This window comes from Phyllosticta citriasiana, assembly GCF_038021145.1.
Source record: "Phyllosticta citriasiana strain CBS 120426 chromosome Unknown IWZ02scaffold_3, whole genome shotgun sequence".
NCBI classification, from domain to species: domain Eukaryota; kingdom Fungi; phylum Ascomycota; class Dothideomycetes; order Botryosphaeriales; family Phyllostictaceae; genus Phyllosticta; species Phyllosticta citriasiana.
In genome coordinates, this window is record NW_027117280.1 from 2,083,956 (window position 1) to 2,108,578 (window position 24,623).

At 49.3% G+C, this 24,623-nt stretch overlaps 7 protein-coding genes across 7 annotated transcripts; 2 read left to right on the plus strand and 5 right to left on the minus strand.

The window, feature by feature from the left end:
* Positions 1-4,453: 4,453 nt before the first annotated feature.
* Positions 4,454-6,256, minus strand: IWZ02DRAFT_372496 (uncharacterized protein; the record flags this gene model as incomplete). Its single annotated transcript, XM_066764636.1, has 3 exons — positions 4,454-4,566; positions 4,617-5,986; positions 6,033-6,256. The coding sequence occupies 3 exons, from the start codon at positions 6,254-6,256 to the stop codon at positions 4,454-4,456; spliced, it is 1,707 nt and encodes a 568-aa protein (XP_066625573.1).
* Positions 6,257-6,649: 393 nt separating this feature from the next.
* IWZ02DRAFT_372288 (fungal-specific transcription factor domain-containing protein) lies at positions 6,650-8,884 on the minus strand (the record flags this gene model as incomplete). Its single annotated transcript, XM_066764619.1, has 3 exons — positions 6,650-7,774; positions 7,819-8,428; positions 8,475-8,884. The coding sequence occupies 3 exons, from the start codon at positions 8,882-8,884 to the stop codon at positions 6,650-6,652; spliced, it is 2,145 nt and encodes a 714-aa protein (XP_066625574.1).
* Positions 8,885-9,606: 722 nt separating this feature from the next.
* Positions 9,607-12,206, plus strand: IWZ02DRAFT_373335 (fungal-specific transcription factor domain-containing protein; the record flags this gene model as incomplete). Its single annotated transcript, XM_066764696.1, has 4 exons — positions 9,607-9,708; positions 9,767-10,262; positions 10,317-11,076; positions 11,120-12,206. 4 exons carry the CDS (start codon positions 9,607-9,609, stop codon positions 12,204-12,206), a joined length of 2,445 nt encoding a protein of 814 aa, XP_066625575.1.
* Positions 12,207-14,218: 2,012 nt separating this feature from the next.
* Positions 14,219-15,281, minus strand: IWZ02DRAFT_488508 (uncharacterized protein; the record flags this gene model as incomplete). The annotated part of the gene is made up of 4 exons (XM_066769470.1): positions 14,219-14,577; positions 14,624-14,906; positions 14,954-15,206; positions 15,253-15,281. The coding sequence occupies 4 exons, from the start codon at positions 15,279-15,281 to the stop codon at positions 14,219-14,221; spliced, it is 924 nt and encodes a 307-aa protein (XP_066625576.1).
* Positions 15,282-15,505: 224 nt separating this feature from the next.
* On the minus strand, positions 15,506-17,282 carry IWZ02DRAFT_191580 (DNA polymerase subunit Cdc27). Its single transcript, XM_066762441.1, has 6 exons — positions 17,176-17,282; positions 17,063-17,118; positions 16,771-17,018; positions 16,014-16,655; positions 15,791-15,967; positions 15,506-15,744 (listed from the first exon to the last, which is right to left on the minus strand). The coding sequence occupies exons 1-6, from the start codon at positions 17,227-17,229 to the stop codon at positions 15,596-15,598; spliced, it is 1,326 nt and encodes a 441-aa protein (XP_066625577.1). The 5' UTR covers positions 17,230-17,282; the 3' UTR covers positions 15,506-15,595.
* A 91-nt stretch (positions 17,283-17,373) lies between these two features.
* Positions 17,374-21,044, plus strand: IWZ02DRAFT_191621 (tubulin folding cofactor D C terminal-domain-containing protein). Its single transcript, XM_066762442.1, has 5 exons — positions 17,374-17,555; positions 17,602-20,210; positions 20,257-20,613; positions 20,663-20,828; positions 20,874-21,044. Exons 1-5 carry the CDS (start codon positions 17,388-17,390, stop codon positions 21,003-21,005), a joined length of 3,432 nt encoding a protein of 1,143 aa, XP_066625578.1. The 5' UTR covers positions 17,374-17,387; the 3' UTR covers positions 21,006-21,044.
* A 39-nt stretch (positions 21,045-21,083) lies between these two features.
* Positions 21,084-22,634, minus strand: IWZ02DRAFT_468265 (ammonium transporter AmtB-like domain-containing protein; the record flags this gene model as incomplete). The annotated part of the gene is made up of 3 exons (XM_066768615.1): positions 21,084-21,835; positions 21,882-22,560; positions 22,608-22,634. The coding sequence occupies 3 exons, from the start codon at positions 22,632-22,634 to the stop codon at positions 21,084-21,086; spliced, it is 1,458 nt and encodes a 485-aa protein (XP_066625579.1).
* Between the last annotated feature and the right edge of the window lie 1,989 nt (positions 22,635-24,623).

Here is a 24,623-nt window from a genome sequence, read left to right on the forward strand (position 1 = left end):
TATAATAGAATAAAGATCTACTACTTCTATTAGTATTTTTATAGGTAGGTTAATTTCCATAAAAGAAGTAAAAAAGGTTTCTTAATTATTAACTTTAATATCGTCGGAGATGTATATTAAAGAAATTAATTAGTTTATCCGTAAAACTTTACTTTATACGGATAATTTTAAAACGTTTAAAAGATTTAAAAAAGAAATTTAGTCTAGAGGATCTAACTAAACGAGTTATTAGTTACGGTAATCTAGAAGAATATAATAATATATAAGGAACTAGTAGCCTAGAATAATATTATAGCGCCTAATATCTAGTATAAAGGCGTATGTTATAACTAGCTAATGTTAGAAACGGAATTATAATAATAAATAAAATTAAGTTACTTATTTATGCGTTAGTTAAACCTAGAGACTTTAAGGTTCCTACTAGTAATCTTTCTTTTCTTAATCCCTAATTCCCTAAGTTATAGAAGAAGTTAAGGATAGATAAAGCTAGATCTATTTATACTAGTATTAACTAGGGCATAAATAGGTATAGCGTAACTACTAGCTATAATTATAGTTTATACGGTAAATAGGTATCCTCTAATAAGTTTATAAATATTTACCTATAAATTAGTAATTTATAGAGCTCTAAGCTTATATCTTAGGGAGGAGACTTCCCCTAAGACTTATTATTTTCTAATAAAGAAGAGTATAGTTCTAATATTATATACTCTTCTCCTTCTTCTTCTATTATAGTATTAACTATCTTTACTTTAGTTTCTAGGCACTATTAGATAAGGTATCTAAACTTTCCGTATTAATAGTAGGGTCTAATATTACCTTAGAGTTCCGCTTTTCCTTCGCGTATTAGATTTTCCGTTATTATATAAGGAGTAGATCTCTATAATAACCTTAAAAAAGGCTATTCTCTTAAACTTCTACCTATTAAAAGAGTAGATTTACCTACTTATTCCTATTATTATTTCTTTATACGGTCTTCCTAGGATAATAAAGATATATTTTAACCGTTTTAGTACTTAATTATACTTTATATAATAGGGTACGCCTTTTAAAGGTATTTATTAAATGAAATAGAGTCGTCTTATTTAATTCCTACTAAATAAGTTTATAGTAGGGGATCTAATAAAGAGTGAAAATCCTCTTTCTATTATTTATATAGAAGGTTAGCTTCTAAAGCTAGGTATATAACCTAACTAGAACTTCTAAAGATCTATAGGAATTTTATAATAAAGGTCCTTTAGCTTCTTCTTTACATCCTTTCACTAGTGCGGATTCTTAAATACTTACTTAAGCTAGTAATATAAGTTAGTATTAAGGACTAGATTATCTATCTTCGCGTAGACATAAAGAAATAGTACTAAATACTATACTACCTTACCCTATATCCTAGAGAGGATGTAACTTATAATAGCTTCCTTAGTATCTATAGTAGTACCTCTTTTAAAGTGGTCCTTATTACTATAGATTTTATTATTTATAAGGAGCTACTAATACTCATATATAGGGTTTTAGCTATTTATTAATTCGGGTAGGTTAGGCACTCTTAGTATATATTTCTTCTTCTTCTAGGATCCGTTCTCTTCTAAATACTATAAACTTATTAACTTAATAGTATCTTTACGTGATAAAGTTTAATAACTTAAAATCCTTTCTACTAAGTTAAGGATAACTTATTTAAGAGTCTTAATTTATATCTTTACGTAAATAGTAATATCCTAGGTTTATCCCTTTATAAGAGGAGTAATCTTAGATTAATAGTTATTAGCTTCTTCTAGTAGAATATGCCTAAAAGCTTCTTTAACCTAAAATTATATTATATAAAAAAGACCTTTCTCTTATACTTATATATTAAGCTTAACCGGTAATAGGGAGTAAAAAGATTATAATAAGAAGGGGAGTACCTATCCTCTTCCTTCCTCTAATTTATAAGGTAATTTAGTACCTCCGCGTAAGGGTATTTATTATTAACTACTAGACTCCTCTTAAGTACTAGTTATATAGGCTTAATTCTTAGCTATACTATCCGCGTATAGAATAGTCTTCTACTTTCTTATAAGTAGGTACGGAGAGGATGCCTCCTTAATATTTATACACTATACTATAGCCTTATAAAGACTTCTATAGTTAATATATACTTAATGCTCTTTAGTTCTTAGATAATACTAATACGCCTTACTAAGATAACTTAAATTTCCTTCTTAAATAATAGATGGTTATATATAAGGCTTAGGCTATATATATAGTATACCTAGTTTAGGTATTCTAATACCTCCCTTAGGTAATAAAAAAGTAGGATGGGGATAATACCTAGAATAATCTTCTATATCTATCATAAATTATTAAGTAGCTAATATATAGGCTTTTACCTAGAGGCTATCTACTTAGTTAGACATATATAAAATTAAAAAGAACTTAATTAAAGTTAAGTAGTTAAAAGATAAAGTTAAGTAAAGTCTTCTTAATTATTATAAATATAGAAGATGCTATATACTCTTCTATCTTCTATATATATTTATATAAGAAGTGAAATGAGAACTAAACTCTCTCTTTACTACGCGAATTACTACTTTAGTTACGTTATTAAAATAGATAAGAAATTAATCTTCTTATTACTATACGAAGTTTTATTAGCCGTTAAGTAGGCTATATATCCTTAGGAGTATTTATTATCTATTAGTACTACTAGCTTATACGGCTTAGCCGGTTTATGTAGCTTAGTTATAATTAGCTTTAGCTTATTAAGTAATCACGTAAGGGCGTAGTTATAATGTACTTATATTACTAGCATCTAATATATACTTATATTACTAGTATCTAGCATCTAATAGCTATTACGATACTTTCTATATAGCTTCTCTCCTAGTAGAGCTATAGAGTAGGTAGTTACTAATAAGATGTTATAGTATTTATTAGGTAGTATTATTATATCTATAATTATCCTAGTCTATCTTACTAAACTATAATAGGTAGGCTCTAAAGTAGCTATAGTTTAGTTTTAGTTAGAAGTAGGCTAATACTTCTAGTTATCTATACTTAGGAAGTTAGATAGATATCCTTAGTATAGATAGGAAGTTATATATATATAACTCCTAGAATAGTATTATCTATGCTCTCTAGTATTATATAGTATATACTATCTATTCTACTATAGTTCTTTATTATATATATATCCTAAGTAGGGTAGTACTTAAGTTATTATTCTCTAGGGTTAACCTAGTAGCCTCCTTTATAAGGGTATCTACTTATAGGTTTCCTCTAATCCCTATATAGCCTAGGGCCTATAAGAAGGTAAGACTACCTTATCTAGCTATAATTAAGTAGCCTATATCTATAGCTTAAAGTTATAGTCCTTAACCTAGTAGGTTAGATGGGGTCTAGAGGCGGTATAGTATAGCTTAGTTATCTATGTACACTATAATCTATCATCCTAGCCATTTCTAGGCAGCTAGCTCTACAGCCCTTATAAGTGCTTCTAGTTCTCCATCATATATGAGCTGGTGTGGTCTAGTGTTTACTCTATAGCTTACTACTACTCTTACACTGTCTTGTCGGGTGTCGTACGCTGCGATTCCTGCGGTGATGGAAGGCGTGGTACACAAATACAGGACACGTACGCGTTTCTGTGGACTGGGGTTTGAGTTTGAATGCTGCTTGTCGATTGGCTTCTGTAGGAGGAGACGCTTGAGTGCTCCTGGTCTGCGCTTCACTACTTGCCTTACTTTTGTCACCAGGCCTCGATCGCTCGCTGGGTAGGTAGGTGGGGTGAGTGTTTGGTAGGACGAGGAGAGGGAGATTGATTGATTGATTGTTTGTTTATTTTACGTCTTGCTGGAGCCGATTGGCTATCCAAGATAGAGTTATCTATAGGGGATGCCGCGTACGTCTATGTTTGTGTAGGGATGCCCGGCTGAAGAGTCTCGTACAACAAGGAAAGTTTCTCGGTGCTATGTCGTATAGGGGTAGTCCAGGTGGTTAGTTCGTCCGGATCTCTCTTTCGGCGAGGGGGGGTCGAGGGGAGAGGGAGAGGGAGAGGGGCGACAGGGTCGTTGTGGCAAGCGGCGAAGCGAGGAAATTTGTGGTAGCATTCCTTCGGGAAGAGAAAGAAAAGAAAGGAAAAGAGAGGAAAAGAGGAGAATAGAAAGATATGCACCCACGTGAGGACAGCGGAGGAGCATCCGACGCCTCGTCGAATGCGCGTATCTAAATTCATGAACTGTAATTGGAGATATGTGTCGCGATATATCTTTCACAACTTACCTGGTCCCTATTCCAGGTGCAGGCCACCGCAGAGCATAAGTGAATCAAGCACGAATGCCGACAGACAGACAAATAGACATGTAGGCAAAGAAGTAACCCATACAAAGCCTTCCAACCAGTCACAAAGCCACCAACGCCATCTAAAGACACTCATTCCATCAACTGTTCTGTTCTAAAAGGGAAAGATGCTACACTCTCAATTGATGGTGTACGGCTTGGCGCCCTCTCCAAACAAGAGATGCGGCTTGCGCTCCGCGAGATCGAGAATAGTCTGGGCGAAAACGGAATTGGCCCACGCGAACCAGGAACCTGATCAACAATTCAGCACACATTTCAAGGACAAAAGAGGGACAACTCACGAGTATACGACTTGATGAAATTGACATCGACACTCTCATGCACCAGGCCCAACCGACTGCCGTTGCGGACGTAGGAAATGGCATTCATGATTTCATCGTCGTCCGAGCTCGTCATGGCTTGGACCAGCAAGCTCATAGGCCACGCGTTCTGCAGCCCAATGTGCGGGCCGCCGATGCCCTGGAAGCTCTTGCCTTTCAAAAAGTACGGGTTGCCCGTCTTCTCGAGAATCATTCGTCGCGTGTTTTGGTACGTCTCGTCCGACGCGTCGACGAAGCCGAGCAAGGGCAGCGCCAGGAGCGATGGCAGGTTTGCGTCGTCCATCATGATGGAGGAACCGTAGCCGTCGACTTCGTATGCGAAGACGTTGCCGTATTTTTTGTGTGGTACCACGCCGTGCTCCCATACGCCGCCCTCGATCGTCTCGCTGTGGACTTGCAGCTTTTTGGCGAGTTCGGTCGCTTTGCTGCCCCCCACTTTGCGCAACATGGCTGCCGAGCGCCGCAGCTCGACGGCCATCATGGCGTTGGCTGGGGTGAGATAGCCGAGGATTGTTGCGTCGTCGCTGGGTCGGAATGCGCTGCGGACAAGGCCTGTGCCGCCGGCCAAGGGGTTACCAACACCTGACAGGCTCAGGGTCTCGGTACCGGCCCGGGTATCGCGTTGAAAGGTGTACATGTTGCGCTTGTAATCGCCCTTGCTGTCAAACGTCGGCCTGGATTGCTCCTTGATGACATCGAGCACTGTCTCTATCGCTGTGTACCATCGCGGAGTGAGGAATTCCGAGTTGCCAGTGTGCTCGTAGAATTGATTCGTGAGGGAGAGGAAATGCGCCAAAGAGTCTAGCTCGTACTTGCATTCGAAAACGAAGGATGGCTCGTAAGCTGGGTGTACCTCGTCATCCATACCATTGTTCGATTTGGAGAGTTTTGACGGAGGTGGAGGTTGGAAAGCATTGCAATATGGTGATCCAATGACAAATTCGGCTTGGGTATTGATTGCGCCGAGGATCAGAGTCCGTATGGCACTGTCTTTTTTGGCCAATTTTTGATATTGCGCGAGCTGATTTGTGGAATCGCGCAGCCATTCGGCGTTGATGTCCCCAGTGACGATGAAGCTCTGAGGTCCAATCCACAATCCCTTGCCCTTTCCTGGTTTCTCCTTTATTTTTTCCGATCCATCGACGTGCCACTTCACAGTTGTATCGAGTGTATTTGGAAAGGCGTTTTCGAAAATGCGGGCCAAGTCTTTATCCACCATTCTCTTCTTAATCTCCTCAATCACCTCCTCGACGAGCGGTGATTTGAAAGTGCGACAAGCCGGGGCGGGTCGTTGGAAGGGCAGTTCCATTGGACCATCGCTGTACGGGCCACTTGGTTGTGTTAGCATGAAATGGATTGAGCACAGGTGGCACATACTGAGGATGTGCAGAGTACTTGACGTAGTCTGGACATGCGTCCTTGGCCCGAGAGTGCTCCGTTCCCTTCATTGGTTGCTGAGGTATCTTCTTAGGTGTGATTTGGCGATTGTTTGTAGCCGCGACAGCTCCATGACCGAACAGAACGAGCGCAGCTAGCAGCAATAGCAACGCAGAATGTGTCGACTTGAAAAGGCTATGTTGCAACTGGCGGGTCCTGAGCATGTTTGCAGCAGGGCGAGAGTGCCGTCAGATTGTAGACTCGCGATTCGATTCGATTTAAGTGGGCATGACCGAGTGTGCGAGGAGGCGCAGTGGGTGGTGGACAGGCAAGATGTTGACACTAGACAGCTCAGGCACCGGTAGTGACGGAAGAGGAGGAGGCCATGACGGTGGTGCTGCGACCGAGGCCGCGGCCAGCAAGGACGGGAACATACCGAGGGTCCCGCGATCTGCACCGCCCACCTGTCGCCCTATGCACGAGCCACAAAGCCACAGACTGACGCCCTTGACCTAAACTCAACCCAGTTTGACTTGTCCCCGCAGTGAAGCCATGGGAAACCATTGGCATGTTATTTTGCTCATTTCTACATGGCATACGTATCATTAGTCGTCACCTCATGAGAATCGCGCATTCAAGCTACCGCCCGGCAAAGTCTCCCATGCTGTGCCTTGGCCCATGTCTCCGGTCACTGGTAATGCTGTCGTGACTGGCAGGGGGACCGGGGGTTGCCCAATGGTGTAAATCCGCCGCTTGGAGCCAGGCCGTGAGCTAGGCCATTCTGTGGTCTGTGGAAACGGCCGCGCCTCGGTATACCCATAGGGCTGCGTAGCCGGTGGGGGCGAAGATCCAACGTCAAAGTAGCTGTACGGAGATGTGCTCGCCGTCTCGGTGCCGTCCACCCAACCCGAATACCCCCTTTCTTGTTGTTGATGATTGACCATGTAGAGGTGATTAAGCAAGGCAGAAGAGTCTTGTTGAAATCGATCTCGCCAATTGGCGTAGCCGAATCGCAGACCAAATTGCGACAATATGGCGGTGAAGTTGTTAATCGCGGCAACCGCACGAGCCGCTTGGTTTTGGGAGCCTGGGACGCCTGGAAAGGCTGGCGGTAACACATCAGACCCCTGAGAGTGTGGATCTATCGATTCTTCTGACCTGGAAGAGTAAGCCGCTTGTGACTGAGGATGCCCGGAAAGGATGGCATCCTGATTGTTCGAGAGGACATCCACAAAATGTCGTCCAGTTATGTACACCCTCACTGCGTCATAAAAGGTAATGGGGGACCTATCCTTGGAAGATTCTTCCGATAGGATGGCGAGCAACTTTGAAGCGTAAGATACGCAGTGCTCGAATATCAGGTGCTGTGCGTACTCGCTTACGCGCGGACATTTCGGGCTCTGTGACAAAATGTATACGTAACTGTACAGCAGCTCTAGCTCGAACGAATCTCGTACTGCTGGCGAGGCGTTGCAGGAAGCTTTGCTAAACCATGACGACATGGAATTGTATATTCGCCATATTTCGGGATTAGGATCTTGCCATGCCTCTCGACCGGATTGAAAAAGTGTCGTGTACCAGTCGGATTGTAGCTGGCGAAGGCGGAAAAGATCGAGGGCAGAGTCGAAGGACGGTATCCACTGATTTTCTTCAGAATGCTTTGGTGACCCATTTTGGAACGGAAAGGCGACATTGGCCGAGTCGTCGGAAAAGGAAAAGGCTCGTGTTTGAACGAGCGAAGTCTCTCTGCATGTCGTGAGATATGAAATTGACGTGAAGGACGAACGTACCTATCCATGGCGTAGAGGCAATGGAAGACGCGCCTGCGCAACTCCAATTTTGCCTTGGGCACCGCGGCACTCTTTGAAGGGTCTTGGTGCATGCCAAGGTCAACCATGGTCCGGGAAGCGGCGCCAATCAGGGTCCAGCTGTCAAAGTGGTGAGGGTCCAGCATGGCATACTGGGTGAGGAGTAGTAATGCCTGAATGCTGGCGACTGAACCAGGACGAAGGACGTGTTCGGAATGCTCCAGAGCCGCATTTACGTGGCCAAGGGCATCCGTGTAGTGAACGTCTCCCCTTTGCTCCGAAAAGGAAATGGAGGATATGGCAAGGACCATCCGCAGAGTCCAGTGGTCCCACGCGGTTGCTTTTCTTTGGTCGACGTTAAAGACGGCATCGACGGAGCGATAAAAGGTGGTTTCTTCGAAAAATGGCAATGTGACGTGAATGGTATCGAGGTAGTGTTGAATGAGGGGAGAAACGGCGTATCTCGGTGGGAGGGGTTTGGTCATGCCGGCGGGCAACTCTTCCTTTGAAGAAGCAGAGAGAATGAGACGCGCATACGACATGGCGGAGGTGAAGCCATAAAAGTCGCGAGCCGTCGCGTTGACGGATCTGGAGCGGTTAGACAGGGACGCGCAAGAGTCGGGACGAGACCAACAGCAAGCCAAAGTCTGATACCAAGTCATTAATGTCTGCCTCTTCTTTTCGACGCGCCGCCTTGACTTCGGACACAACGGGCTTGCGATCTGGGATATCTGGGGTACCAAGCGGACGCGGAGTTGCCTGGGCGTCCGAATCGGACATTGTGATGGAGGACTGGCGCCTTGTCTTGACCTCGGCCAGCTTCTTTTCGAGTCGCTCGACGCGGGCCTCGAGAGTCGCAACGTAACTACGCTCTTTGCCACGAGCAAACTGGTCATTGGTGCTGGAGCATTCGTTTGCGCGACCAGACTTCTCGCAGGCGGTACAGGCAGGTAGTTTGCCATCGCATTTGACCTTGGCGCTGCGACATCGCGAGCACGCAGCGACGGGACGACTCACGCGCAGCAGGGGAGTTTCGAGGACCATGGCAGAAGACGGCGAGTCGGAGTCGATTGCAGGACGAAGCAGAGGCCGGCGACGACCTCATGATAACAGACGGGCGGGCGGTGTGGTGGGTAGACGGGGATCCCGGATCGGAGAGACCGCGTGTGGCCGGGCATGAGCCTCAGACGCAGTGGCACAGTCGGGGGCGGTGCACGCGGGCGGGCGTCACCGTACATACCTGCACACATACGTACATGCAGCGAAAATAGCACCGTCAAAAGGAACGTAGGGAACAAGGCCAAGGAAGGAAGCCGAGGGACCGACCGAGGAGAAATGGAAGAAGTGCAATGTGACGTTGGGATGGCATTCTGGACGACTCGGCCGGAGGGTGCAGATGTCCAGTTGCTCCAGGACATGTAGGTACTACTTACTCACTGTAGGCCTGCTTCCTTGCGCATAGCCGCCAACAGGCTGCGCCGCCCGCTGCCCTCTCTCTTGGTTCCCTTCCTCTCCCGTCGCTCGCGCCGTCCTACGGGTCATACGGGTCCTACGGCCTTTTTCTACCGCTGGCTGCTGCTCCACATCACCAGCCTTACCACTGGACCTTACTCATTCACATGTGGCTCTCCCGACCTCCGCCCTAAAGGTGGGCTCTACAAAGAAGTCGTCGTCGTCTTTTCTACCACCTCTGTTCCTCGCGTTACCCTCACGTCACCTCCAATCCTCCCGTTTTGACCCTCCCCTCCCACCCACTTCTGCACGCCATGGCAGCCGTCGCATCTCCCTCGCAATCCTCTACCCGGCTCCACCAACCCAACCCGCCCCGCATTGCTCATACATTGACTGCATGCGTGCGCTGCAGAACGGTACCTCGTACCCGCTCGCCTCGTTCCGCCGCCAGCTGAACTTTTTTTTTTTTGCCAGAGAAAGACGAGATGCGATCCAGGCCTCCCGCGATGCGGCCCCTGCGAGCGCAACAACGCCCACTGCGAGTACTTTGACCCGACAAAGAATGCAAAGATTCCGCGAAATTACGTCGTCCACCTCCAGCACAAGGTGCGCGATCTCGAGAGACAGCTCGAGGAGCTCGAAAAGGACGACTATGACACCGACCCCGAGCAAGTCGTCCGCGATGCCGCCGCCGTGCGCATCCACGAGAGTGACGAGACCAAATTCCTCGGGCCCTCGAGCGGCATCGCCATCACCAAGCTCGTCATGCAGTTGGCTAAGCAGTTCACCGACTCAAAGAGCATATCCGAGATTGTCCCCGACTCGCGCGCACGCCAAGTGAAAGAACACTTTGCGCAAGAGGACAAGAAGCCCACCTCCAAAGTCTACCCGCTTATCAGCGATGTCGCCGCCGAGGAGCTGCCAAACCGTGACCTTACCAACCTGCTCGTCCAGCTCTTCTACTTCAAGGGTGAGTCGGTCATTCGACCTGATCCCCGATCCCTGCTAATGCCAAGACTTGCAGTCCAGCCCATGTACCCCATTTTCCACGAACCCTCATTTCTTCGCGATGTCGACGCCGTCTACAATGGCTCGACCAACGCCTACCAAAATTTCGTCGTCAGAATGGTCATTGCCATTAGTCTGCAAAAAATGGATACCCAGTACGCTGGCTTGGCCGATTCTTATTATTTAGCTGCTCTCCGATATCTCGAAGCGGCCGTCAAACCAATGGACCTTGGAACCATGCAGTGCTTCTGCTTGATTGCAGGATACTCCCTCACGACGCCGACTCGAACCGCCGTTTACTATATTGTCGGCCTTGCCGTGCGGCTTGGCGAAGCATTGGGACTGAATGAAGAAAAGACGATAGTTTTGGGCAAAGGCGGCAAACCGGCAATCCCTCTCGAGGTTGACATGCGTAGAAGAGCGTGGTGGTGTACTTTGACCATGGATCTTGGACTGGCTCACAGCCTTGGAAGGCCGGCCATCTTGGCCACAAAGCAAGAGCATTTTGACGTGCAATTCTTTTCCATGGTCGACGATCAGTTCATTACACCCGAAGGACCCATCACAACCCAACCGTGTTTGAAAAAGTGGATAGCCATTCACTTTTTCCGAATGCGACTATTACAATTGGAAATCCGCCGGAAACTCTATCAAAGGAAAAGGCTCGAGCCGAAAGATGACCAGGACCCCTGGTTCAAGAATATGGAAGCCAAATTGGTCGCTTGGAGAGACACGAGTCCGGAGGTGGATGGAGGGTCCGGGCTGAACAAAGTTTGGTACGTCACCAAATTCCTGTCTTGAAATCAACTAACGGTCCAGGTTCACCGGACGATACAACACCATGATTGTCTTTTTGTTCCGCCCCTCGCCTCAAGTTCCTCGACCGTCAGTCCGAGCCGCGATTCAGTGTTACGACGCTTGCGAGTATAACATCTATATGCAACGCAAACAAATCGAGACTCGCAGCGTCGAATTGACATGGGTCTTTACGCAGTCAATTTTCATGGCCATCAATACGATCCTGTGGTCACTGTCGTACGCCGAAGTACGGCGAATGCACTCTCGCGAAGATGTCGAAAGGCATTTGAAGGTGGCCCTAGATGCAATTGAACTTGCTTCAGTCAGATGGCCAGGCGTTGCGTCGGCGCGTGCGCTGTACCAAAACTTGATCGAGGCATGTCTCAAAGTCTACGAGAAAAAGGGCGACGTTCCAATATCTGCAAGTTCGCCGACAGAGAGTGCGTCTGCTGCATCTCCAAGCATGAGGGACGACGCTAGCACTCGATCACGCACCATGAGTCCCGCCACGGCATCTAGCATCTCGCTCTCGACGCCACCCGAAGTATCCGATCATTCGGGTGGATACCTCTCTCCACAACCGAAACTAAACTACCACGCCAACGACCAGCAGTCTTCTTCTCTTGGGACGCAACCACAACAACACTACAACGCTTCTACGTCTATGAACACTGGCTCTCTGCCGGCTCGAAAGAGCCCAGGATACGATCAAATTCCCTACAACAACGCTCAAGTCTCTTTTCCCGAGCTTCCACAGTGGAGTCCGACGTACCCACCGACCACTTGTCAACCTCCTCAACAGGACGTCTTTACATTTTCCAGCTCACCCGCATACCCGCAGCAATCACAACCCACAACAATGTCGGACTATTCTGGTTCAACGCCCTTGGCCACACCCCTTACGACAGCCATTGGCGCCCTTTACGGTGACTACCTCGATCCAAGCATGCCATCCTGGAGCCAAGAGCGACCAAGCGCTGGACTCAATCAAGAGCAGCAGTTTGAGCTCCTGCAGAGCCTGGAAACTCACGGGACCGTTCAAATAGAGAGCATGATTGAGGAGAGCAACGCGCTGTTTGCGCCGCCGTCATCCATGCCTGGGCTTTGATTTTGCGGTCCAGCGGTGGCACAAAAAAGATCTTTACGAGTTGAACGAATCTCCTTGCCCTTACACGACCACATCTTATCACACTGATAACAGAATCGTTGCTCGTTGAGCGAGCGAATCGAAGCAAAAGTTTTCTTTTTCGTTTCCCCTTTGCTAGACAAAAAACCCATTTGTTCCGTATCATCTTCCTCTCCACCTCTTTTGATGACTTGGTGGCTTTGGCAACGCAGAGGTGTGGATTTTGTTGCGCATTTGATGGTGTTTTTCTTTCCCTCTTTTACGCTGAAATGGAATTGTCTTTGACGGAATGACAGGGCAACGCTTGCATGACAGGCTGGGAATGAGATGGTTGGATAGGGGCTTGATTTGCCGGATGCACGTTGTTTGAGTGGATGCAAGGAAGTGGATGAGCACGAGGTGGCCGTCGTCGCTGTCTCAGGAGCGGCTGTGGTGATTTGATTAGACATCAAATCCTCGCCAAGTAAAACAAAGCCAATGAATTAATAACCCATTTTCCAACTGTCAGGCTGTCCGCTTATGCTTCAACTAACGCGTGCCAGAACGTTGCCGTCCGTCCAAAGGTCCCTCTCAGGCCCGGGCGGAGAGACCATGGAACCAAAATCCGAGAGACAGCTCCGTACCAAAGGGGCAACTTCGGCCACGGAGTCAAGCGTCGAACTTCTTGGAATTCGTCCTTCAGGACGAACGGTCCGGCGACGCAGCCTGTGTTGCTCAAGGGGTGGCCGAAAGAGGTAATCTGGATAGTCAACGCACCATCAAACGTCTGTCTGTCTATCGACTGCAGTCAGTCGACAGATTCTGATTTTCCTTAAGACGTTCGATGTTGGGTGAGTGGAGGATAACCGCTTTGGGCAAAAGGACTGAGCTGAAGAGACGCGTGCGCAGGCTTGTGAATTCTCATTTCATTTCATTTCAGCAAGACGTTTGACGTTGTCGGGCGAGAAAAGAGGATTGCCGTTTTGAGCCAAGAGGCTCTAGCCCATTACCGTTTTGGGTCTGCATGTACGCGGGGGCAGACCGCCGTGATGAGGACTTGGCCCTCACCTTAGATCATACCAGAGGATCAGTGCCAGCTTTTGGACTGGGCCGAAACAACCAGAACTTCGATGTTGAATCAAAAGAATCAAAGGCTTCATAGGGGTGGTTTTAGGTTCCCTCTGCGGCTGGTTCAGCTGGAAGGGGTAACTCCGGGGCTTCGGGCAACATCGTACGTCTATGGGCGTTATCGGCGTTATTTGCGTTCCACACATTGGCGTTGCGGGCGTTACTCGTATCGGCGTTATTCGCATTATGAGCGTTATGGGCGTTGTTGGCGTTATGAAATGGCAGACGTTTGAAGTTGGAGGGTAAGCCAGAATTACCCTTTTCGGCCTTGTCAAATGCGTGGGTCCGGAAACCAATTTTGATCTACCGGCCCCATCTCTCTTTCTTATGTAGTCAAAAGGGAAAGGTGGGCTCTGTATCCGCGGGAAAATTATCGAGGCGCTTCTGACTATGGACCATAAGAAGCATCTGGACGGTCTGATTGTAAGACGAGGATAATCTTGTTGGTAGACCCCAGGAGGCATTCAGACAAGCGGAACGTCCGCGCACAAGGAGCATTCAAGTGAGCAAGCATAGCTTTCTATGCGGGGTGTGGAGGGATGCACAGGAAGTCCTGGATCGTGGACGACCTGTTGCTGCAAGGAAATGCTGACCACGCCAGGCACGCCAGTTGCATGGGAAGAATGTGCGTTTGATCCACAAAAGGAATGCTAAAAGATCTGAAGTTCTGGGGTTCTGCTTCCACGGCAGCGTGGCAGGTGGTGGGTGTGCTCCAGAGATCGGGAATGCGCTCTCTGTATATATATGGTTGCCCGGTAGTCATGCCAAATGTACAACCAAAATTTCTCTTTTCTGTTGCGAGCCAGGTATCAATATTGAGACTGAAAAGGAAGCAAGCAAAGGAAATGAAACGAGGGAATGATAGCACTCCCTGTGCCTAGGTGACGCTACACAGGATTCGTAAAGAAGCCATCCTCCTGACCCCAACTTAGCGCGAAGCTGCGCGCCATCAAGTCGTTGATGGCCTGCCCGGGATGGTAATCATTTGCCCAAAGACAAGACCAGCCGTCCCAATTGAAACACGAGTCGTCCACGGCGCCGAAACCCGCCGGGTTTTGCAGTGGGATGCGAAAGGCCGGCCGCACGTCGACCAGCACAGACTTGACGCCCAGCTTGTGCGTCTCCGCGTGGTAGCGCGCGACGCGCCGCGCGAGTAGCTTGTTGTATTCGCTGAGAATGGCATGCATGAGTCCGCGGCCGAGCAGGTCGTCAGACTGCGCGCGCATGGCGGGAGTGTATTGTAGTGCTGCTGATTGTGAGAAGTTGACGCGTGGATGACAGGGAGGACCTACGTGGTAGAGTGAAGAAAGCAAAATTTCTCACGCCCTCCTTGTACAGCAGATCCACTTGCTCAAAAGTCTGCTTGAGGACTTCGTGCATCAGGTCTCGCCGGTAGTGGTATTGGTGTAGTAGCTGGTCCATCCATCCGTGTTCGTCCAGGCGCTTTGGGAAGCGGTGCCAGTCGTTTCCGAGGTCGTTGAGGCCGATCCAAATGGCGACGAGGGCGTTTTCTGACGTCCAGTTGGCGTGCGGCGGACGAGGGGTGGTTGCTAATTCATCGCGAAATTGCTTTACCTGTGCAGATGGTAAGAAACGGACTGCTGGAAGCGAACAAGACTTACTTGATCGTTGGCGCACCTCACCCGGTCAGGATAAGGCATTCGTGGCTCTACTAGACTACAATTGACCGTCGCACCTCCGTCCGCAAAGTTGTAGGTCAAGATGTCGGTAGCATTGTACTTGCTGATCAAATGGCCGACCCAATTTGCCCCGCCGGCCGTGGTGACACCAGGCCAATTTGGGTTTCCGAGAGGGTTTTCCAGCGAAGGTTTTGGTCCATCAAGGTTGAAGTACGTCCATGAAAACGAGTCCCCTCTGCGAAGCTCGTTAGTCAGGATTCAAAAAATTTACTGCAACTTACATGATGAAGAGGTACTTCAGGGCCTTCATTGTGACTGTTGGATTTCCGTCCTTCTCGACAATAGTATATAGCAATTGAGAAGGTCCATGCTGTTGGCATTCCATTCGTGGTAAAATTCTAGATTTACATGCTGAGCATGCACATTCCGCACAAAGTCTATTCATCAAGGTCGAGAAGCATCAAGGTACATCGCGACCTTTCCGGTGGGTGTCTCGTTTTGCGCGTGCAAACCTACACGCGCGACCTCCTATTGCTTTTATTCCAGACATCTCTCGATATCGAAAGCTAACTCTGTCTCGTTGTATCAAGCCGGGGGAAGTGAGAAGGGTCTAGGGTCGTTGAATCATTTTTTCGAGAAAAATGACATTATGCTGCCCTGGCCTTGTTTCGCGCCACCCTTTTTGCCCTTGGACGTCGCACTGGGCAACCTCGGCTTCTTTGGCGCTGGCTCGTCCTCTGAGAATGATTCCCAGACGGCTTCTTCTTTCGTGACTGCCAATGGTCAGCTTGCGACTCTCGCTCCAAACGAGCCACCTACCCAAGAATCCCTCTTCGTCTTTGACAGTCTTCTTTTTCATAACGCGACGCTTTCCACGCCTTCTTCCTCCAGTGACGGTGACTGTGTCTTCTTGCTTCTCTTCGAGCTTGGGTTTGTCGATTGGAACGTCTTCTGGTTCTTCTTCGGCTGATGCAGGCGCATCTTCCATTTCTTCGTCTGCGAATTGTCAGGTACTGAAGCCAAAAGTGGCAGGAAAAAATACCATCAGGTTCATCCATCATGTCGCGCAAGGCCTTGTCGCGCTGTTCCTTTTCCAGGTCTGCCTCCGCTTTGGCCTTTTGAATCTCGCCAGAGTCCTTTGGCACAGATTTTTTGGTTGAAACAACGTCTTCGGCTTCTTCTCCCTCAGATTCGCTGAGCATGGGTTCATCGGCCGGGGGTGTTGGCGCGGCCTCTGCTGTAGGTGTCTTCTTGGGCTTTGCTTTGGAAAAGGAGGAAAAGAGGTTCGATGTCTCGCGCTTCGTCGAAGGTAATTTGGACTCCTTCTTGCCCGGTCCTGCAGGTGCATCCGCTTGCGAATTGCTTTCCTTTTGCTTGGGTTGTGTGGCTTTGGACTCCTTCTCTGGCTCTGCTTTGGCCTTTGTTGCGATGCTTGGGCGAGGCGCAGTCTTGTTGGCGGCCGGCGTGGGACGAGTTGTTTGTTTTTGCCGGCCAGTCCGTCTCTTGACATGAGGGTTGTAAATGACGCCGTACGATCTCAAGGCCTCGACAGGGTCGTCAACCGAAGCCAGCTTTTCGTAAACCTCTCTGTTGCAATCCGAAAGCAGGTTGAGTGATTTCAACGGACCAGGCTCGAGGCTGTAGATGTGTAGTGCGGTGATTTCCTCATATCTCGACTTTGCATCTGCTCTCGTCAGCCCCGTTCAAGCGCTACCACCATGCGACGACAAAGTGGGGTATCCTCGATTCGAAATCTTCTTGTCCGCCATAGCTGCGGTATCTAAGCTCTGGGAGCAGACCTTCAAAATCCTCCTCCCTTGCAAGCATTATCAACGTCTCTTTTATGGTTGTTCGAGCCGGTTCGTCGTCTGCATCGGGCAAGGAGCTTTGGTATGGAGAGCTGCTTGGGATTTCGCCATCCTGACCTACTCCATTGGTGCCATTTGCTTGTATCGCGGGGGATCGCTTGCTGCCGGAGACAAGGTAGGTCGCGTGGACGGAGCCAAACTTTTTCGCGTTTTGCGTCTTGTGAAAGTCGTACAGCATCCTAGCACTAGTCAGCTTTGAATACCAATCCTCTCAAAGACTCACTGCTTGGCTAAATTGACATGCACGTCCAACGCTCTGCTGAGAAGGCGGTAGTTAATCTGCGGTGGGACAAAATGAGCTCAGTACCCTACGCAATTCGAGAGGGGTCACAGTACAGGTCGGCCTTCATTGAGGACATTGGTGGCCAGATATTCCTTGTACTGGTCCATGGCGAGGGTAGTGAACAAGGTGGGAGAGGTGCAGAGGAAAGAGTGGATGGAGATGTGGAGCGCGTCGGTCGTCTGTGCGCAGACCGCGTAGCGCGTCACGTCACATGTCGTTCAGGGAAGACCACTTTCGCTCTCGACCCCTGCATCAACAATGCACAATGGATCCCATCGATGATGAAGACATCAAACTGCAGCGAGCGGCGCCTGGGCTGCTTTCAGACTTGCAGACGTCGCTGACGACCCTTCTTTGGAAAACTGACCGCGCGGGCAATCGACGTGTCCATCGTGTTGTCAGGCAGCTCGAGCTCCATCGCATTGCATCTTTGGTAAGACGCCCCTCGAGTATTCATTTCCTGGTCTAATTCCGTACAGATTGAGCCATTTCAAGAGGATCCACAGCTTCTAGATACCCAATTGAAGCATGTCGTCCCTCTCTTGGTGTCTGCCTACTTGGAGCGTTTGCAGCTGCCGCCAGCCTCTGTCGCAAGGCCAAAACTCGTCTCCATCTCTTTTGCCATATCACGAATCCTCTACACACTATGCAAAGTTCGCGGAGAAAAGATTATCGTGGGATTCCTCAACAATGAACCTCGTTACTTGGAGCCGATGCTCGATCACATCGAGCAAGGCCTGACGGACCCATCTTTTGCGTGGGAGGAAAAGTATGTCGGCTTGTTGTGGATTTCCCACTTGATGTTGGCACCTTTTGACCTCGCATCGATATCATCGTACCAGCCGGCCGAAACTGCCCAATCCCGGACAGGCATTTATTTGCCAGACGACTTGCCCGGTATCGTGAACCGAGTCATTCCAATCTGCATTAATCATCTGGAATGTGCCACGAAAGAGAGGACCGCTGCCAGTAGAGCGTTAGTAAGACTCTCCCTCAGGCCGGACATGCGCCGGCTCGGAGTCCTCAATGCTCTGGTCAACTGGGCCTTGTCTTTCTTCGAAAATACCTCGGAAGAGCTCGCCGGCATCCACCGTTGTATTGGGGTATTGACATTTCTCAACGGTCTTGTTGCCTCGGCGAACAAAGACGAACTGGGAAGTCACATTTCAAAAATCTATCGCGCCTGTGACAGCATCATCAACCAAGGAAATCTTGCCTTTTTCAAGTCTTCAGCTGTGTCGAGAAAGCTGATCATCAAGACTTTTCGCAACATTGTTGTCCATTCTCTCCAATCAGATGGCTTGGAAGATACATCGGCCTTGCTTGAGGATGTGATTGATTTTCTTCTTCAATCGGTCGGGGACGGCGACAGTCCCGTTCGTTATGCTGCAAGCAAGGCTCTCAGCATCATTGCAATGAAGTTACCACCCGAGATGGGTGCTGAAGTCATCGAGGCCCTTCTTGGCTGTCTTGATGAAGACGTGCTTTGGGAAGGACCAGTTCCCAATCTAACCATGGTGAATGCTCTTCGCTGGCACGGCCTCACCCTTACCCTGTCGCATCTTTTGTACCGAAGAGCCCCTGCCGTTGACCAATTACCTGAGATCCTCAACGCCCTTGTACTGGCTCTGAATTTTGAGCAACGTTCCGCGACTGGTGGATCGATTGGTACGAATGTGCGGGATGCTGCCTGCTTTGGGATTTGGGCACTCTCCCGACGTTACACCACCAAAGAATTAGAACACGTCCCGACCACCTCAATCCGAGCGGCCAAGATTCACGACCAAAGTCTTTCCGTCATCCAGGTCTTGGGGATAGAGCTTCTCACGACGGCTTGTTTGGATCCGGCTGGAAACATTCGGCGCGGATCTTCAGCGGCACTTCAAGAGCTCATCGGTAGACATCCGGACATGGTAAAGGACGGCATCTCCCTCGTACAGACGGTCGACTTTCATGCTGTAGGTCTGCGTGAACGCGCACTGAGACAAGTCAGCTTCAAGGCGGCAAAATCTCAGCAAATCTACTGGCAAGCCCTTTTAGATGGTTTGCTTGGATGGCGAGGAGTGGGATCTTTGGATGCGGCATCAAGATTAGCGACAGCCAAAGCTGTTGGTCGACTTGGATCGCTCCAGCCGCATACTATCATCAGGAGCATGATCACACAGGTCAAGGCGCAATTGCTTCGGCTTCAGGTTCGAGACGTGGAAGAAAGACATGGCCTAATTTTCTGCCTGTCCTCTCTTCTTCACGAATCTCTTGGTCGGCTAAAAGATTCCGATTCGAATGAAGGTCTGGATGAATTGATCGACTGTTGGAAACTTCTCGATGGCCAGCTTGAACTTCCTGAAAGATCATTCACATCACCAGCTCTCCGCCCCGAGTTCACAGCTGGTGCTGTTTGCGCTCTGATTGCGGTCTTGGCCCGTATAGCCAATACTCAACCCGAAAACTCGAGACATGTGGTGAATGCCGCTCTCATGCCACTCACCTTTTGCCTTGGGAGAACAGAAGATTCCGTCCTTCGCAATCTACCATCGGCTATCCAGGAAATTTCAGACCTTCTTCCAGAGGAGGAGCGAAAGAAACTTCTCGATCGCTGGCTATCGCACCTCGACCAAGCAACGGCTCGCATGAATGTCCGGGCGTCTGGCTACATGATGGCACTCGGCGCCATGTATCCCACGATTTCATCTAATCGGGAACGCACGCGACTTGTCGAAGCTCTTGCAACTCGATGTACAGCGCCGTTTGAAATAGAGACACGCGTGGTTGCCCTGCGCAGCCTTCAGCTTCTCTTTGGCAATGTCGTCGATCCAAGTTCTGAGAGACTGAGAGATAAGATTGCGGGTTCTTTGTTGACTGCCCTGAACGACTACACTATCAATGAGCGCGGAGATGTTGGATCTCTTGTGCGCCTCGAGGCGCTCAACGCCATGGAGAGCGCCTGGAAAAGGGGGTTGACGGAAGGCCTCGAGGTACGGCTTCAACTGCATGCTGCAGTGCTGCGACTTTCCCTCGAGAAACTCGACAAAGTTCGATCAAGGGCAGCCGCATGCTTGCATCGAAATGGCCACGGAGTTTTCGAGAGGTAAGCATAGCCAAGATGTGAGGATGGCGTCGACTGACTGTTGCAGTGAATCTGAGCTGGAAGCTTTTGGAGTCTCGTCTATCGAGTACTTTGCAACGGCATTGAAGCAGCTTGATTCGGAACTGGAGGAGCCAATGAGGCTGGCCTTTGTCGAAGGCTTCATAAGCTCTGCCGGCATGGGATCTGAATCGGTTGTCCAAGCCTCTCGACTTGCATTGGTTGAGAAAATGGAATCGCTACCTATTAAGAGCGAGCAATTCTCCCTAATTCACATCGCAAACGTAGTCCTTGGTGTCTTCAAAGCCAACCTCTCGAACGATCGAATCATCATGCCCTTGCTCGACGTAGTGGCATTCCTTTTTGACGTGCAGGTCCTGCAGCGCCTTGATGGCAGCAGTTTCAAGTGAGTTCCGTAAATGTCCATAATGACGTGTACTGACTAAATCCTCAAGATGGCGGAACCTCCTCTCGCTCGTGCAGAAATCGCACTTCAAATCAAACAACATTCCCAAGCTACACCTGGCCCTGGATGCTTACCGTGGACTTGTGAGTGTGCCGGCCATTCGCCCAGAAGTCATGAAAAAGCTGTTAAGCATGCTGCTCCATCCGTTCCCAAAGGTAATTCCCAAAAATAGCCGTTTTCTTTTCACTAATAGTTTGCAGATTCGCGTGAGTGCGGCAGAAACGCTTTTCATCATCACTGCCAACGAGGGTCTCAAACACCACGACTGGTCCCAGTCTCCGCAGACTTTAAAGCCAGTTGCCGAGGAGTTCAAACACTTAGCTCAAGTTTAAATGGACAACACACAAACGCCATTAGAATTTATTCGATCTAAGCCCAGTGGTATCACGCATTACTCCAAAAGAATCAAATCAAGCACTCTTCGCCGCAACATCTTCCTTGTCACTCCGGTGGCTACTGGCACCAGACTGACTGTTGTTGATGACTGGAGACATCCAAGTCGTCACATGCGTCTGCTCGAAAAGGGTCCTGTCGCCGATTTGTTCGTCCAAAAATTGGTCAACGTCAAGACCAATGATCTCCGCCTCCTCACTCACTCGCAGGTGCATGCCCGGAATGTACTTGAGACCGAAGAGCAGAATGCAAGAGACTGCAAAGGCATAGGCGGAAATGGCACAAATTTCGGCAAGCTGCCTTCCAACTTGCACGCCCTCGCCATCCATGGCACCAGCACCCGAAGTTCCCAGGCCGTCGAGCGAGGCAACCCAAGTCTGTCCAAAGATGCCAGTGAGGAACGATCCAATCATGCCACCAATTCCGTGAAGCCTGAAGACATCCATACCCTCGTCTATGTGCATCCACTTTTCAACGTCCTGCACGAGAGAGCAGGCCACACCAGTGAGGAAGCCAATGACGGCGGCGATCCAGAGCGAGACGAAACCGGCGGCGGGGGTAATTCCAACGAGACCGGCAATGGCGCCTGAGCAGGCTCCGACGACGGAGAACTTGCCCTTGTGTTTGATGTAGTCGACAATGACCCAACCAAGGACACCGAAGCAAGCAGCCGTGTTGGTGTTGAAGCAGACAAACATGGAGCGAACGGTGCCGTTAAGCGCCGAGCCACCGTTAAAGCCGAACCAGCCGAACCAAATGAGGACCGTTCCTAATCGAGTCAGCAGTGAAAACCAGTGTGAGATTTGGCAACTTGCCAAGGAAAACCAGAGTGGTGTTGTGAGGCTTGGCGTGGCTCTTTTCGCCGCGGTGCTTTCTCTTTCCAAGAATAAGCGCATACGCTAGCGCCGACCATCCAGAGGCAATGTGCACAGGTCCACCACCGGCAAAGTCGAGCGAAGGCAAGTTGTACAGCCAGCCATTGGGATTCCAGGTCCAGCAGGCAATGGGGCAGTAAACGATGGTAGCCCAGAGGAAGGCAAAGACCAATGACGGCACGATGCGGCCACGCTCGAAAGAACCGCCAATGACGATCTGGACTGTACAAGCGCAAAACAGCAACTGGTACAAGCAAAACACAATCTCCGGGATGAACGCGGAGCCCGGCGACGGAGCAACCTGAACATCGATAAGGCCAAAGTTGGCGAGGTCGCCAATGAAGGGGCCAGCAGTACGGCTATAGGCGAGCGAATAGCCCCAAAACATCCATTGGAAGGTGGTGACGGCCATGACCATAAAAGACTGGAAGAGCAGTGCGAGCGAAGATTTTCTACGCGCCAGACCGCCATATAGCAGGCCGATGCCGGGGATGATGAGGAAGACGAAAACGCTGCAGCACATCAACCAGATGTAGTGGAATTCGATGCCCGTGTAGATGGAGTTGACGTTGATCATGGTTGGGTCGCCGCCTTTGGGCTTCGAGGAGTTGAACTCCGGCTGCGATTGTCAGTCTCTCAGTGTTGAGTACACGAGATGTCACTTACGGAAGGGAACATTTCGGCGTCCGCCATGGTTGGCAACCTCGAGCAGCGAGCAGCACAAACGGCTCACGGTATTGCTAGCGCCAGGTAGGGGTCCAAGCTACGGGGTAGGAGGAAAAAGGCGGAAAAAGCAAACAGCCGCAGAGAGGTGAGGAAGAGCTCGCGCGTGTGTTATAACTTTCCCTGGCACCGATGGGTCATACACTTGAGTGGGCCCTTCTATTACCTTTATCTCTGCCGCCGCGGTACGTCCGCCCAGACAAGACAACACGCGCTTCGCCTGGGCCGGGCCCAGCCAAGCTTACAAAGGGAGAGTCAAGACGAGCCGAAAATCCTTCCGCACGGCAACGTACCCTGGGTAGGCAAGTAGGCGCGGGGCACTATCAGTACTCCCGCCGTTCCAGTGCAGCGGACAGTCCAGCAGGGTGTTCAAGGCCCGGTGCCAAATGATGTGGCACAAACAAGCGTGGGTTCCCACGGACTGTGCCTTCAATGCTTCTTGTTACTGTCTGTTATAGAGATAGAGATAGAGATAATATGTCCGCATGTTTAAATGCTCCTTGTTACTGTCCGCCATAGACACATAGATGACCCATTCGCGTGTACGAATGCTCCCAGTCTGCGCTCTACCGCGCAGTGTTATGTGTGCTACGACTTTTGTCACCAAGCCTAGGTCGCTACTGGTTGAGATTATCAGACGCCTCCACCCATCACCACTCGCCCGATAAGCAGCGCAAACGTTTCCATCGCCGTTTCAGCACTGCATGAGATGAGAGAGATTGGGGCTGGAAATCGGGGATGAGGGCCGAAAAGAGCGTGGACATCGCGATGGGCGGCGGAGGCCAAGAACTGGGCGCGTGGGGAGTAGGGAAGGATCCAGGGGAACGTGCTTGAACGTGGGATGCAATGGAATGGTGGCTGCGTAAGTACAAAGTATTTTTTTTGGCAGAGAGAGACGAGCATGTTCGCTTCTTGCCCGCCGGCCCCGTTGATAAGTGCCAAAGGTTGTTTCGGGCCATGTGCTGTGTTTTGAGTTTTGTATTCTGAAACGCAGATAAGGCGCATCTTTGGACTTGTCGTCCCTCACTCATGTCGTTATGCCAGTCTTTCTTTCTCTTTCTTCACTGCTGGCACACCTGATGGGCTCCAGCTGTAAAAGAGGCTCGCGGACACAGACGGTTCCTCGCGTGGGCGCCCCCGTCTGCGCCCACGCAGCGTCTGGGTTCTCCCGCGAGCGCAGCGGCATTCAATAACGGGGAAAACTTGCCCAAATGAGTTAGCCTCCGCTGAGCAGAAGCCGAAGGGGATGCCCTGTGTCGCTGTTGGTTTACTCTGCCATGCTGAGAGATAAGCAATGATAGACGCAGGTCTGCACATTTTCTTGCATCAAAAGCCAAATGTGCAGATCGAGAATAGCTTGAGAAGCTGCTGCAATTCTCTCTTTCCAAATTTCCAAAATTAAAGCCAGCGTCTGCCGTCCAAGTCGACTTTCTCTCGTAGATGTGCTATCGACGTCGTCTTATCAACCTCATCCTACGGCAATCCGCGACCCCTGATTGGCCAGTCAGCCAACCAACCCGACCACACACGGCTAGCGCATGCAGCCTTAACTCAACTCTCTGTCTGAGGCCAAACGCGATAAGATAGGGCGCCGCAGCTGTCTGTCTTTGAAGTAATGGCATGTGATGTGCGATATTGGCAACGGCTGTTCTACTCTCCCGCCGGTTTTCAGCGTCAGTAATTTTCAAATGAAAGAATGCAAGATAGAGAGGGAATTGTGTTTACGCACTAGGAAATTGTGTTTACATACTAGGACATTATATTTACTCTTCCCCTTTAATGTAGCTTTAGCTAATAAGGTCTCTAAGATTCCCTTACTACTCTAGTTACTTAGGCTTAGCATTTTATATGTAAATGAAATTAATATTAGATACCAGGGTAAAAAAGTAAGAATTCGACCTCTAAGTAGGCTGCCTAACCAAAAGTTATATTATGAAAACTTACTAACGCTGAAATCCG

Excerpts from the sequence above, each read along its gene's own strand:
- IWZ02DRAFT_191580 (XM_066762441.1), bottom strand. The coding sequence starts at position 17,229 with ATGGACCAGTACAAGGAATATCTGGCCACCAATGTCCTCAATGAAGGC. Across the intron at positions 17,119-17,175 it reads TCCTCAATGAAGGCCGACCT|ATTAACTACCGCCTTCTCAG; the intron begins GTACTGTGACCC and ends GTCCCACCGCAG. Across the intron at positions 17,019-17,062 it reads CATGTCAATTTAGCCAAGCA|GATGCTGTACGACTTTCACA; the intron begins GTGAGTCTTTGA and ends GACTAGTGCTAG.
- IWZ02DRAFT_191621 (XM_066762442.1), top strand. The coding sequence starts at position 17,388 with ATGGATCCCATCGATGATGAAGACATCAAACTGCAGCGAGCGGCGCCT. Across the intron at positions 17,556-17,601 it reads TCCATCGCATTGCATCTTTG|ATTGAGCCATTTCAAGAGGA; the intron begins GTAAGACGCCCC and ends AATTCCGTACAG. Across the intron at positions 20,211-20,256 it reads GGCCACGGAGTTTTCGAGAG|TGAATCTGAGCTGGAAGCTT; the intron begins GTAAGCATAGCC and ends TGACTGTTGCAG.